Genomic DNA, 12,704 nt, shown 5'->3' with positions numbered 1-12,704 from the left:
GGTAAGAATGATAATGACTTAGTATGTGTTGTGGTGTTGTATTAACTCTCTTTATGAGCACATTTAGATTTCATCTGTTTCTTTGATTGGAGTTTTACACCATACCCAAGAATATCTCTCTCGTGACTTCAGGCAGGATGAGTATCTTTAGAACCGGTGTAAGTGGATGAATCGTTACTTACTAATCCTGCCAGTTTACCAGTCATGAAGTGTTGGTTAAGTTTTATGTTTGGTGTGTTTTAGGAACGTGTGCACGCTAAAGACGCTCCTCATGTTTACCTCAACAAGTTAAAGGCGTATCTCGACCCAAAGAGAAGCCATCGGGTGAGTGCAGTGTGCATGAGTTTTTGAAGCATTTGTCGTCTGTTTTTCGCAGTATTTTGCCATGTATATGAACATGTATCACCATAGTAACGGTCTAACCTTTAGACAGTGTTAAGGACTCGGTGAAATGCACTTATATTACTTATTACATCAAAGGAAACCTGACAGGTGCCATAAATTGTGTTTGTTGTTTTTGTTACGCTAAAATGAATTTTAATTTTTATCCAAGTGAAGTGGAGAGTTGTTCTGCCAGCTGTGGGGATAGTTGACAAAATGTTGTTTGTTAACACTGATATAGCTTACATAACTGTTTTTTTTTCTTTCTTTTTTTCATTCTTTCAGAGGAAGAAAATATTAGGTGATGCAACATCAACACAAGTTTTAAGAGATCTGGAGATTTCATTACGGACAAACAATATAGAGTGAGTGTGTGTGTATGAATCTAGGAGTGTTTGCTTGTATATCAGAGTTACACCTTGGAGGGAATGTCATTTTCAAGTGTTACCCTTCCATATATGTACATACATGAGATTGATGTGTGCAAATTGTTGTTTGCTTCTAATCAGTGTTACACCTTGGAGGGAATGTCATTTTCAAGTATTACCCTTCCATATATGTACATACATGCGAATGAAGTGTGCAGATTGTCAGTGCCGGTAAATTATTATTGACTGTTTAGTGCCTATTAAAATTTCAACATAATTCTTCTATACTTGTAATAATTGTTTCAAAATATAAAAGTTGTGCAGATTTAGAGACATTCTTTCTATTTTGAAAGGAGGTCATGCTGCTTTCCTCTCCAGCCGTATGTGGGAAGGTCTTCCAGCAACCTGCGGATGGTTGTGGGTTCCGCCCCGGGCTCTGCCCGGTTTCCTCACACCATAATGCTGGCCGCCATCGTATAAGTGATACACCAATCAAGTAAATAAATAAATACTATTTTGAAAGAGGTAACAAAATGTACTGCCATATAATGGTGGTGGTTACTTCGGAACTAATTTTGAAACTGACTTAAATTGTTATCTTCATGGTTTGACATGATGTTTAATTTTACAAAACTTTGCAAAGTTTTGCAAGTATCTCCTGTACTACCCGCATTTTGTGCGTATAAATATTATCTGTGATGTTCTCTTCTCAGGTGGGTTCGTGAATTTCTGAGTGAAGAGAATCAAGGTCTCGATGTGTTAGTGGATTACCTCTCATTCACACAGGTTGTCATGAGGTGAGCTCTCAGTCACAAACTGTGTTAAATCGAAATCGAGGCTTAGTATGCTTTATTGACTCAGACAAGGTTCCTCCATGCAAGATGACATCAACTTTGTGCAGGATGTAGTTTATATTGTTTATATTAGCCTGTTTATATCTATTTATTTGATTGGCGTTTTACGCCCTACTCAAGAATATTTCACTTATACGACGATGGCCAGCATAATGGTGGGAGGAACTGGGCAGAGCCCGGGGGAAACCCATGACCATCTGCAGGTTGCTGGCAGACCTGCCTGTTGATAATCCCTCAGTAAATGATTACGCTAATGGCTGACCTGCCATTTTGTATGCCTTCACACCAAGCCTAGTTTTCAATTCAACATGTTGTGAGTTTATAGTTCTGTTACTTGATTTTAGATTACATCCAAGCCCTTGAAAAGGCACTACTCTTTTGGGCTTGTTGTATATCATCATTTGTTGTTAGTTGTCTGTTTATATTGTAATAACTGCTCTCTGTTTGAAATAAATTCAACAACGTATAATTGTGAGATGTGGATAGATTTGCAAAATCTTCGGTTTAGAATTATTTCACTTTTCTCCTTGTATTTTATTAACTTCAGACCAAATTAGGTGTAAAATTACCAAGTTCGGGTACATGTGTGTGATCTCTCTTGGAAATTTGGAAACCTATGCAAGTTTTCTTTATGTATTGATGAAATAGCACTTATCCATTTCTCAGACACAAGGTTCCTCAGTTTATGCACTTTTCTGTTACAGGAGGGAACAGTTATTAAACCGAGAGAAGAGCAGTAGCCTGGACTCTGGTTTACCCAAAAGTCCCATCTTGAGGAAGATGAGGCGATCAAACACTATCAGCTCTCCCCGGGGTCTGAAATTCTCCAGCAAGTATATGGGGGAGGCGCGGGACGATGTTCATCTCTGTATTATGTGTCTACGTGCTATCATGAATCATCAGGTGAGTTATCTCCCTTGACTGCCACGAATACCTCTGCTCAGATATTTCCTTCAAATTATCCTTTGTACAGGAATAATTTTGTTGTTCACAAAAGAAAAAAAAAATTCAAACAGTAAATGTTTGAATGCTTTATTGTGAAAGAAAGTAAAAAAAAAAGGAATTGTTAACAGAAATTCGGCAGAAACTATCCGACGCTGCTTGTGCTTAATAATTTTGAGATATTTTTTCACTGAATACAATGCAGATAAATATTTCAATTCTAAAGTTGTAGTTTGGTCTTAAGTTGTTTTTTACGAGGTAAGACCAGCTTGTATGGATAAAAATTCTACCCAGATGAAAGTATGATCATCTGTAGTAAATGAACTAAATTTTTGCTCATGACTATGCTGGCTAATTTTGCCTGTTTGTGTGAACTGTGTTGTTAGAAAGATGTTTTCTTTGTAGGCTATTGTGATGCCCAACCCAATGTTTTTTTGTGCTTGTGTAATGGTGTTTAATCAGTGTTGTTTTTTTTGGTTTCTGTTTTCAGTACGGTTTTAACCTTGTTATAGCTCACAAGCATGCGATCAACTGTATCAGTCTTAGTTTGAACCACAGAAGCTTAAGGTAAGGCCAAGCAGACGTAACAAACCTCACAAATGTCTCTCTGACTTTTTGATTTATTGACTGATGGCCCTTGGTGACTGAGGGGACTGTTGGCTTCTGCTGAAAGTTTTCTACCTCTTGACCTCTGATGTCCCGGATTCAAATCCAGATCTTGCTGTTTTTCTTTATGACTTTTAAGTTGAGTGGATAAGGTTTGTGAAAGGCAGTTGGTTTACTCCATTACTGTTGGGGTTTCTCTCACATCTGTCGATTCAGTAAACAATCCTTGAGGACAAACATGGCTCCACATTCAGATAAATAAAAAAATAAATAAATAATGCCTGTCTGGTCATGAGTTTGTACTAATGAATTACTTCAGTTCCTTTTGCACCTAGAAAGGAAACTTGAACACATTGTTATTTCAGAAGAGTTTGTCAGAAGCCTGGTAAAGGAGACTGGTTTACTCTGGGCAGCTGTTTCAGCTGTTATTGGTAGTAGATATTTGAAGACAGAGGGTTTATGCAGGTTTTACTGACTTGTATTTTGTGTTTCAGGACAAAAGCTCTGGTGTTAGAATTGTTAGCAGCTGTTTGTCTAGTCAGCGGGGGCCATGAGATTATTTTATCAGCATTTGACAATTTTAAAGAGGTAATAGCTGTCATGTTTATATGGCCATGGTCATATTTTGTCACATTGTTCTTGTAGTCTCTTTGAGTAAAGTTTGTGTTTTTGAGAAGTGAACTTCAAATGCAGCAAATACTGCTTTTTTCTGAGGCTTTTTTTTCTGGACAATACGTTGTTGAAGGAATAAATTTGAATTCTTTAATTAAGAGTAATCAATAGTAAATAATGGAAATTCATTTGCATTTATTAAATTGTCATTTTGCTAATTTCTTCATGATGTATGTATTTCCTTTCCGTTGAAGTCAACTAAAATTTGTCAGTTTGTAATCTTGTTTTCGCCACAGTATGGCTGCAAAAATGCCAAAGTGACATTAAGGTGTAAACATTCATACATTCATTCAGTATGTGGTCTTTTTCGTTCAACCTTTCATAGGTGTGTGGAGAGAGACATCGGTTTGAAACACTGATGGAGTATTTCAAAAACTTTGAGGAATTTCACATAGACTTTATGGTAAGTATATTTTATGTCCTGTCATTTAAAATTTTCCTTAAATGTTTCCACTTTAGTGGTTTGTGGATGTACTTTCACTAACTTTCACTGTTGTCACGTGTTATCATTTTAGAAAAAATTTTCAATTTCCCAAGCCAGCAATAGTATACTATTAAATCCAGCTCCCTTTAGATGCAATATAAGTCTTTCCAATTTCTGTTAATCAGCCATCACATAAGTAAAATTGTTGTAAATGGAAAAATGGAAGTAAAATTTTCTTGTATAACATAAATTACTGTGAAAATATAAAATGTTTAAATGTAAATGAGAGTGAAAGATTAATGTATTTGTCATTGTAATACATGTATTATGTGAATACTTTTGATGTCACATATGTGACGTTACACATCTAGACTTCAAATAGAAAATGAAAAAATAAATATTTTATGTGCCTTTTTCTCATAGGAAGAAAAAAATGTGAAAAATAAACAAAAAGTATTTATCAGAGTAGATCATTATGATTTTTCATTTTGAAACGTATTGTTGATTTGGTAATGGTGTATGATATTACATGTATTGTTGATTTGGTAATGGTGTATGATATTACATGTATTGTTGATTTGGTAATGGTGTATGATATTACATGTATTGAGAGTGACAATTTGACAGGTGTTTGAACATTTGGCCGCTGCTTGTTTCAGGTGGCGTGTATGCAGTTTATCAACATCGTGGTTCACTCCGTGGAAAATATGAACTTCCGCGTTCACTTACAACACGAGTTTACGCAAATTGGCCTGGATGACTATCTCGAGGTAAGGGAAATTTGTAACCATGGTTATGAAGTTTGTGTTGACATGAAATTGAGGACTGTAAATGAGAAAGGGTTGATTTCCTCTGCCTCTGGACATTCTGGGGTTATGAATGCGTCATCTGATTAAGTTGTGTAACGTTGTAAACGTTACATGAAGCCGCACATTCATATGTTTCAGAAGAATAATTACGTGGTTGAAACCATTCTGTTGAAATGTAAGGAAGGTGTGTGTCATGAATAAAAATTCAAAACGTAAAATTTTGCTCAAGAAATGTATGGAGGAAACATTGATGTTTTGTTTCAAATTTTTTTAAATCACACACACAAAATTAAAGGTATTTTACATACAGGTACAAATAATAAAATCAAAAGTCTTTAGTGATGTACTTAGGTATCTATGGACAGTTTCATTATGATTTTTATTTTATTCAGGGACATTGATTATTTATTTTATGTACCGGTACATATTTTTTTTGTGAAAAAGACAGGGACTGTTTGATTTCAGCAAAAACTGAAGCACACAGAGAGCGACAGACTGTCAGTTCAGGTGCATGCATACCTGGATAACATGATTGAGGTGGCACAGCTGTTGGACGACTCCGAGACGAAGACAGAGGCGCTAGAGAAGGTAGCGGAGCTGGAGGATGACCTGGCACATGTGAGTTTTGATCAGCGTCTTCTAATGCTTTTATAAGCTTACACATCCTGTTTATATTTCTGTGAATCCTACCCTCACTCTGGGATACTTTCAGATATCCTCAACCCCCACTGTTCTCCTGAGCATTGATGGCAGTTTAGTAGTCTGGCATTATTCATGCAGTCTTACATGAATCTCACTTGTCCTTTACCGATATGGTGCACACTTTTGAACTTGCTCTTTTCATGTATACGTCACATGTGGGAAAGGTTGTGATTTACTTGCTGAAGTCCAGTGGTTTACTCTGGGCATTCGGATGTTCTTAAACCCATATTACTGACTACCGTTGTTTTAACCGAAAATTTTAAGTGACTACAGCGTAAAATCAAACAGAACAGTATTAACCAATCATAATAACCCTCCATAAGATTGAAGCAGTACTATTTATGTACTGTATGACTCTTTTGTGTACCAGAAGTAATAGTTCAGGAGCCCATCATCAAAATCATAAAAGGAGAAATAAACGTATTTAGTGATCATGTGTGATAGATATTAATACTCATCTGCAGACATACAGCAATGTTACTTTGTCCTGTTGATTTTGCTAATATTTTGAAATTCAAACTTTATGTCTTCATTTTGCAGATGGGAGAAAAATTACAAGAATTAGAAGAAGAAACGATGGCTAAAACAGGTAAGAAACATGATTCTAGTTCACAGTTTAGCGAATTCATGTAATTTGGAGTTTAGGATATGAATTTTGAAAAACCAATTTTGTTTCTTATATGGCGAGTGAGACGCCCTGTTTTGGTCAGTGTAATTATTCTTGTGATTTTTGCATTCAAACAGATATTTAGCAGATTTTTCATGTATTTTGTTGGGTGTAAACGTGGAGATGTAATGAAAATGGATTGTGTGAAAAGTTGGGTTATACATGAAACTAACATAATAAAGTAATTTGAAACACAGGAAGTTGTTGATCTACAGTAGAGTAGAACTTAGGGTTTAATTTCAGTGATGACATGATGTCGCTGAAGTTTATCTAATTGGTGTCTATCTTTTACAGTGGAATTAGAAAAACAGCTTTCAGATGCCAATGAAGATATAGAAAAATTACGAGTAAGTATGCCACTTTATGTTTTAAAGAGGATGTTATTCTGAACAGGTGTGAAATAATGCTATTTGCTGAAGTCTTCAGGTAATGAAACTGTTTTGTCTTTGTCTGCCAGGAATTAACAACGTTACAAGAAGTGGAAATGTCAACGTTACGGAAAACTGTGACAGAGAAAGACGAGGAATCGAGAAAGAGGCAGAGTTTGTTGGACGCTAAACTGCAGGAGCTAGATTACTTAAAAACCAACATTCATGGTGAGACAAAAGCTTGTCAAGGAGCTAGATTACTTAAAAACCAACATTCATGGTGAGACAAAAGCTTGTCAAGGAGCTAGATTACATAAAAACCAACATTCATGGTGAGACAAAAGCTTGTCAAGGAGCTAGATTACATACTGTGCCATATATAAAATACAGGGTTTGAGGTGAAATGCAAAGTGAACTTTGGCAGCCACAAATGTCCTAATTGGAGACACTATACTATTTTACTGTTTGAACGGCAGGGGTAAGGTATATATGAGAAGTGCAGGGTTGTGTGTTTGATTTTGGTGAAGTTATATATGCAAGTTTTTATTCAGGGTAAGTGGCCTAGGTTAAGTATCAGTGAACTGTGAAGTAAACATGAAAAGTAAACAGCTCCTCAGTACATTTTTCCTCTCAAAATATGAAGATTTGCATTAACCCTTTCCATGCGTTTGACGCGTATACGCGTTTTCTGTAGACCACATCAGCTTGCGTTAGACGCGTAAACGCGTGATTTATGCAGGTAGGGAGTTCCGTGACGTAGTTTTTCTGAGAACGAGGCTAGGCTATTCTAGTGACCTGTAAGGGATTCCCCCTTAACTAAAGCCTAAATTTAGAGCGATCTAGCCTCGTTTTCATTTATCCCGACTAGGACTGTTGGGTAAAACTAAGTCAGACTTTGTTTACAAGGCGAGAGGCCAACAAAATGGCGGAGCCCATGCAAGCCGCATGTGAGGGAAGAAAACGTCAGCGATATTCCGCGGAACAAGCTCGTAGCATTATCAGTGACTGGTTGGACGATGACGAATATGATTCGGAAGATAGATTAGGAAGCAATGACAGTGCAAATAGTGATCACGGAAGTGATTTTGAAGGAGAAGACCAGTTTGATGATGATCATTCAAGTGACAGTTCTCAAGTGACGAGTCAGATGCAGACAACACAAGTTTTGGCGAACACACGACTGATAATGGGTCTCACAACAGTTCTGGTGACAATGCCGACGATAATACCGTTATGGAAACACAGGCTGGTGGTGTGAGGGGAAGGCCCAGGGGTAGAGCAAGGCTACATGCATGTAGGCCTACTCGTGACAGACCGCCGGTTCGAGGTGACCAGGGGAATAACAGGCGCAGGAGGGGGGCGTGTAGGCTCCCACCCAGCCCTCCACCCAGCCCCCTGCTTTGGCTTGCACCACACTAAAAAAAATTGCTAGTGCCGAATAGACCCTAGAATTCATAGGATTCATAAATAAATGAGATTTCATCACCATCAGTTTAATTTTTTGTGGATTTTTGTGGCTATATATACATTGTTTTTTTGAAAATTCATATCTACATAGCATATAGTGCCCTTTTTGCCCTTCCCAATGGGCATCCCTGTGAATGGGTACCGCACTGTTGGTGTTTCAAAAAAAGAGAAATAGAGGATAATTAATTCCCTCTCAGTTCTTGGCTAAAATTATACACTTGACTCTATAAAAACCATAGCAAAAGCAAGGATAGCAATTTGATCAAAAAGGCCGTAATTAATTACGCAAGGGCTATATGTTATGTAATATGGAATTACGCATGGAAAGGGTTAAGATGTTTCCAGTTGTGAGCGCATTGGACCTTTCAGGTAATAAAGAAATGGAGGACTAATGATTGTACCAAAGATGTTTCCGTTAACTAATTGAACATGGACGTGATTTCATTTCACAGATGGTTCATTACCCGTCAGTAAAGAGGGTTCTCCAGAGGCTAATGGTTTGATGCCACCCCCACCCCCTCCTCCTCCCCCCTCCAGCACCCCCAGCCCCACCCCCACCACCACCGCCCCCAGGGGTAGGCAGACCACCTCCACCCATGGCTCCTCCTCCCCCAGGGTCAGGCATACCAAACATGGCAGGTAAGTCCATGATTACTACTGATCAAGTTTTGTGGGAGATAAGTGAACATGGATCTGGTGCAAATATTGCTCCAAAGGCTGAAGAAGTTCAGGCCAGTTGTATCATATTGCAAGAAACTCATGTCAAGATATGAATTCACAATAACGGTAGATGAACTGCATCCTGAAATAATGTTCAGATCAAAGATGTCGCCACAATATGGTTGAAATATTGCTGATGTGGTGATAGGCCATGATCATACATTCAGTCATATCAAAGATAATGTGATCCACGGCCGGGTACCTGGTGAATGTCGGTGGTCTATTTCCAGGTACTTCAGTGTGAAAAAATGCTAGAGCACAGTCACGGTAAAACACCAATCAATCACAGTAGAACACCAATCAATCAGTCAGTTAATCCACAATGCAGTGTTGTTATAAGAATCCAGATAATCGTGAAAATGTAAGTGTGGTCGTCATTGTCAAAATGATATTATGGTTGGTTCCTGTAACAGTTGTATACTATTGATGGCCCTCTGTGGCTCAGTTGTCAAATGTGCTACACTTGCTGCAGGTGAAAGCCCTTTGACCCATTAGGTCATGGGTTCAAGTCCAGCTTTTGCTGGTTTTGGTGAGGCTTTGTGTCAGGAGGTTTGTCAGGTGATGTCAACCCCTAAATGTGACCACTATCAGACATGTTAAATATTCTTGAACATAAAAAAAATACAGAGCTTCGTGACAAATGAGCTGCACTAAAACTAATTCCTACCAAATCTTTGTTTTTGTTTTTAGCGATGACAATCAAGAGGAAGATCCAAACAAAGTTCCGCTTGCCAGTACTGAACTGGACGCCGCTCAAACCAAACCAGGTGAAAGGTACCATTTTCGCAGACCTGGATGATGACAAATTGTATGATGTAAGTGTATAGATTTATTTTATAGTATTAACACATTTACCATGTTCAGCCCAGGAAGTAACACTGGGCTGCTTTTGTTGCGTCACTGATACCTTATAAGCTTCAATGCAGAAGGAAAATATTCAGCGAATAAATGAATAATAAATAAATAATAAAACAAGAATTCTGACTTTCCTATCGGAAGATTTCAAATCAATGCAACATTCTTAGTGGATCAGCCAATCCTTTTTCATACTCGTGGTTATGTGGTAAAACAACTCTCAGCGAGTGGAATTAAAGGACTGTTCTCTTTGCCCTGTGTTTCAGGTGATCGACTTCCATGAGTTTGAGGAAGTATTCAAGCTTGGCTTCGCTGGTGCGTTCAGCCGAGATACAACAGACGGGACGCCCAAACTTCTGAAGAAGTTACGCAAACCTGAATCCATCACACTCATGGAGCCTAACAGGTTGCGTAATGTTGGTGAGTAGCCCTGCTGAGGAGAGTGGGGGCTTTGGCTAATGTTTCTGTAGAGTACAGCGGCCGATTCCGCAAAGCCATTTCTGACTTGAGTCAGAATTTGAAACATGATCTCAAAGCTTAATTTGTGGTTTTAGAAATTAAAATTTTGTACCTGTCATCCATGTTATCTGAAACACAAGCATCAAATTTCAACTTCCAGGTCAAAAAAACTAGGCATAGTACAGAGTTTTTGAATTTTGACCTGCTGTAAATCATGTAGAATTTAGCTGGTGATTTTCAAAAGTGTATCCCATAATTCCTTGTGTGTTGTTGTGATTCTTGGTTAATGGACACAGCTGGGTACAGTGGAGGTCTGAGGAGTGTGTTCGTAGGATTGTACATACGTGTGAAAAGACCAGAAAACATGCTCATGCTTCACTGAACATGTAGCTGTTAGCTCTGGTAGATTCGCTACACAGCTTCTGCCAGAATGCACAGCTTCATATGGTGTGCCATGCGACGAATATGTGTCTAAAGTAAATAAATACCCACATGCGTTTTAAAAGCTAATTGACAAATATAAATACAATACTTCACTGCTCTGACTTACTGCTATTAGGTTGAGCTTTACAGGTTTGCCATTGTTGGAGTAAGGAAATTCCTTTTCACGCAGTTTGCTTTTATCAGAATGTGTAAAGAAGCCTTGAAGATCCAAGAACAGCATTCATTATATGGAAATTAAGAGAGAAGGGGTGCCAAACCACAGTATTACCTATTGAGTATTCAGATATAAATGGCTGAGTTGTATTGATATCGTAGGTAATCCAAATCTTTCCCACAGCTCTGGGTATAGTCTTTGAAGTTTCAACATAGTTTAGGAGGCCCTTCAATCACAGCAGAGACCCGATCCGACCACCTGATGTTTTGTCAATTGTTTTTAATTCTGCTCGCTGTAATGGGTCACGTGTGTTGCATAAGACACTGAAATACAAGACTACGTGGCCTACTGAAATGAATTAGTAGCAATGTCAAAAGATGTCAGTTACGTGTAGCCATTTATGCTCACATGACTCTGAGTTTTCTGAGAATTCGAAAATGATGCCAGAACGAGGTTAGAACATGTGGTGTAATTTGTTTCGGAAACTTTGCCGAAATGTGAATTCTGTATTTAACTGAAGGTACCTGACTTGATAAGGAGGGAAAATAAAATTCTTCTAGAATGGGAGGAGAGTTTCGCTTGTGATGAAATAAAACGTGTGTGAGACGTGACCAACTCCACTGCTATTTTACGAGGGCTTGACGACTGATACTTACCAGGCAGACCTGTATTGCTGAAACACCTTTGTAACAATTAAGTATTTGCCCATTAAATTGAGGCCAGCAAGTGTAAACCGCAAATTTGACCTGTCAACCTGAGAAGTAATACCTCAAGTAGCCTGTTTAGTGTGGACATTTTTGGAATATACAGGTTTGTTGCAATTGTCACTTGATGCCTTATTCACTTTAATTCATGAGTGCAAACAAAGGTGTGACTAGCTGGGAAATCTTCAAGCCTCACTGTCAAGTACCGTAGTCGACCCTCATGCGGTGCAGATTAGCAACCCACAGAGGGAATTTTAGATCAGTTTCCGCAAGTTATTTCACAGGTCAAAAAAAAATAAAAAATTTTTTTTTTCGATGACCGACCGACCCAGCCTTGAGAACAATGGCTTGTTATGTGTACTTAGATAGACTAGTGGGTTTTTAATCACCCTTCTCTCTGTCCATGCCTGAGGAGTCTACCCCATGTGGCAAGGGCCAGCAGCAAGACCCTCACTGGGCATTACTGCACAGCTGGGGCTGTTATCAACTCAAATTGGCTAAGATGTATGGCCAGAAATTTTTGTCTAAGCTTTACATGATTTACAATAAGTCAGAAAGAGCTTTGCGGAATCGTCCGCTGATCTGTAGAGGCAGTTGAGAGCAGGCTATGGTCTAGTGGCTAGAGGTGATTGCCTTTCAGTCACTTGGATACATGAGGTGCAGGTTCAAAACCTTGGACAGATAATTTGTAGACTCCAGTTAACTCCTCTCATAAAACTGACTGCCATGGTATAATTGAAAATTTCTTTAGTATGGTGTTTAACAACAACCAGGTATTGTATTTTACCTAAGTTAAGCATTTAAAAATGAACTTTTAGAAGCCTTTCATGAAGGTTTTAGCATCACACTCACAAAGTTTTTCTGATAAGAAATTGATCCAACTGAAGACAAAACAACTTTAAAGTGTTCGTGTAAGGAGTAAGGGAAATCAGAATCAAGGAAAATGTGTCAAATTCTACACTTGTGGACTACAGTGCATAAATAAATGTACTTTCAGTGAGTCAGCACTGTTTATGAAGATTGTTGCTCCTCTTCCCCAACCCACTTTTCCCTCTCCGCGGTTGTATGTGGAAAGGTCTGGCAGCAACCTACAGATGGTCATGGGTTT

General features: G+C 38.4%; 1 protein-coding gene across 1 annotated transcript in view; it reads left to right on the top strand.

Annotated features, from left to right (window-relative positions):
* Positions 1-12,704, top strand: part of LOC135478074 (formin-like protein) — a 56,865-nt gene that overhangs the window by 33,337 nt on the left and 10,824 nt on the right. The window contains 16 exon segments of the mRNA XM_064758344.1: positions 244-324; positions 667-746; positions 1,463-1,546; positions 2,308-2,506; positions 3,036-3,112; positions 3,646-3,739; positions 4,149-4,226; positions 4,907-5,017; positions 5,522-5,674; positions 6,299-6,347; positions 6,720-6,772; positions 6,883-7,044; positions 8,739-8,791; positions 8,793-8,899; positions 9,671-9,795; positions 10,102-10,255. Coding sequence (XP_064614414.1) covers positions 244-324; positions 667-746; positions 1,463-1,546; positions 2,308-2,506; positions 3,036-3,112; positions 3,646-3,739; positions 4,149-4,226; positions 4,907-5,017; positions 5,522-5,674; positions 6,299-6,347; positions 6,720-6,772; positions 6,883-7,044; positions 8,739-8,791; positions 8,793-8,899; positions 9,671-9,795; positions 10,102-10,255 — 1,660 coding nt within the window.

Source organism: Liolophura sinensis, chromosome 11, assembly GCF_032854445.1.
Source record: "Liolophura sinensis isolate JHLJ2023 chromosome 11, CUHK_Ljap_v2, whole genome shotgun sequence".
NCBI lineage: Eukaryota > Metazoa > Mollusca > Polyplacophora > Chitonida > Chitonidae > Liolophura > Liolophura sinensis.
Note: the sequence above shows the minus strand (reverse complement) of the source record. Positions and strands in the feature narration are given on the sequence as shown.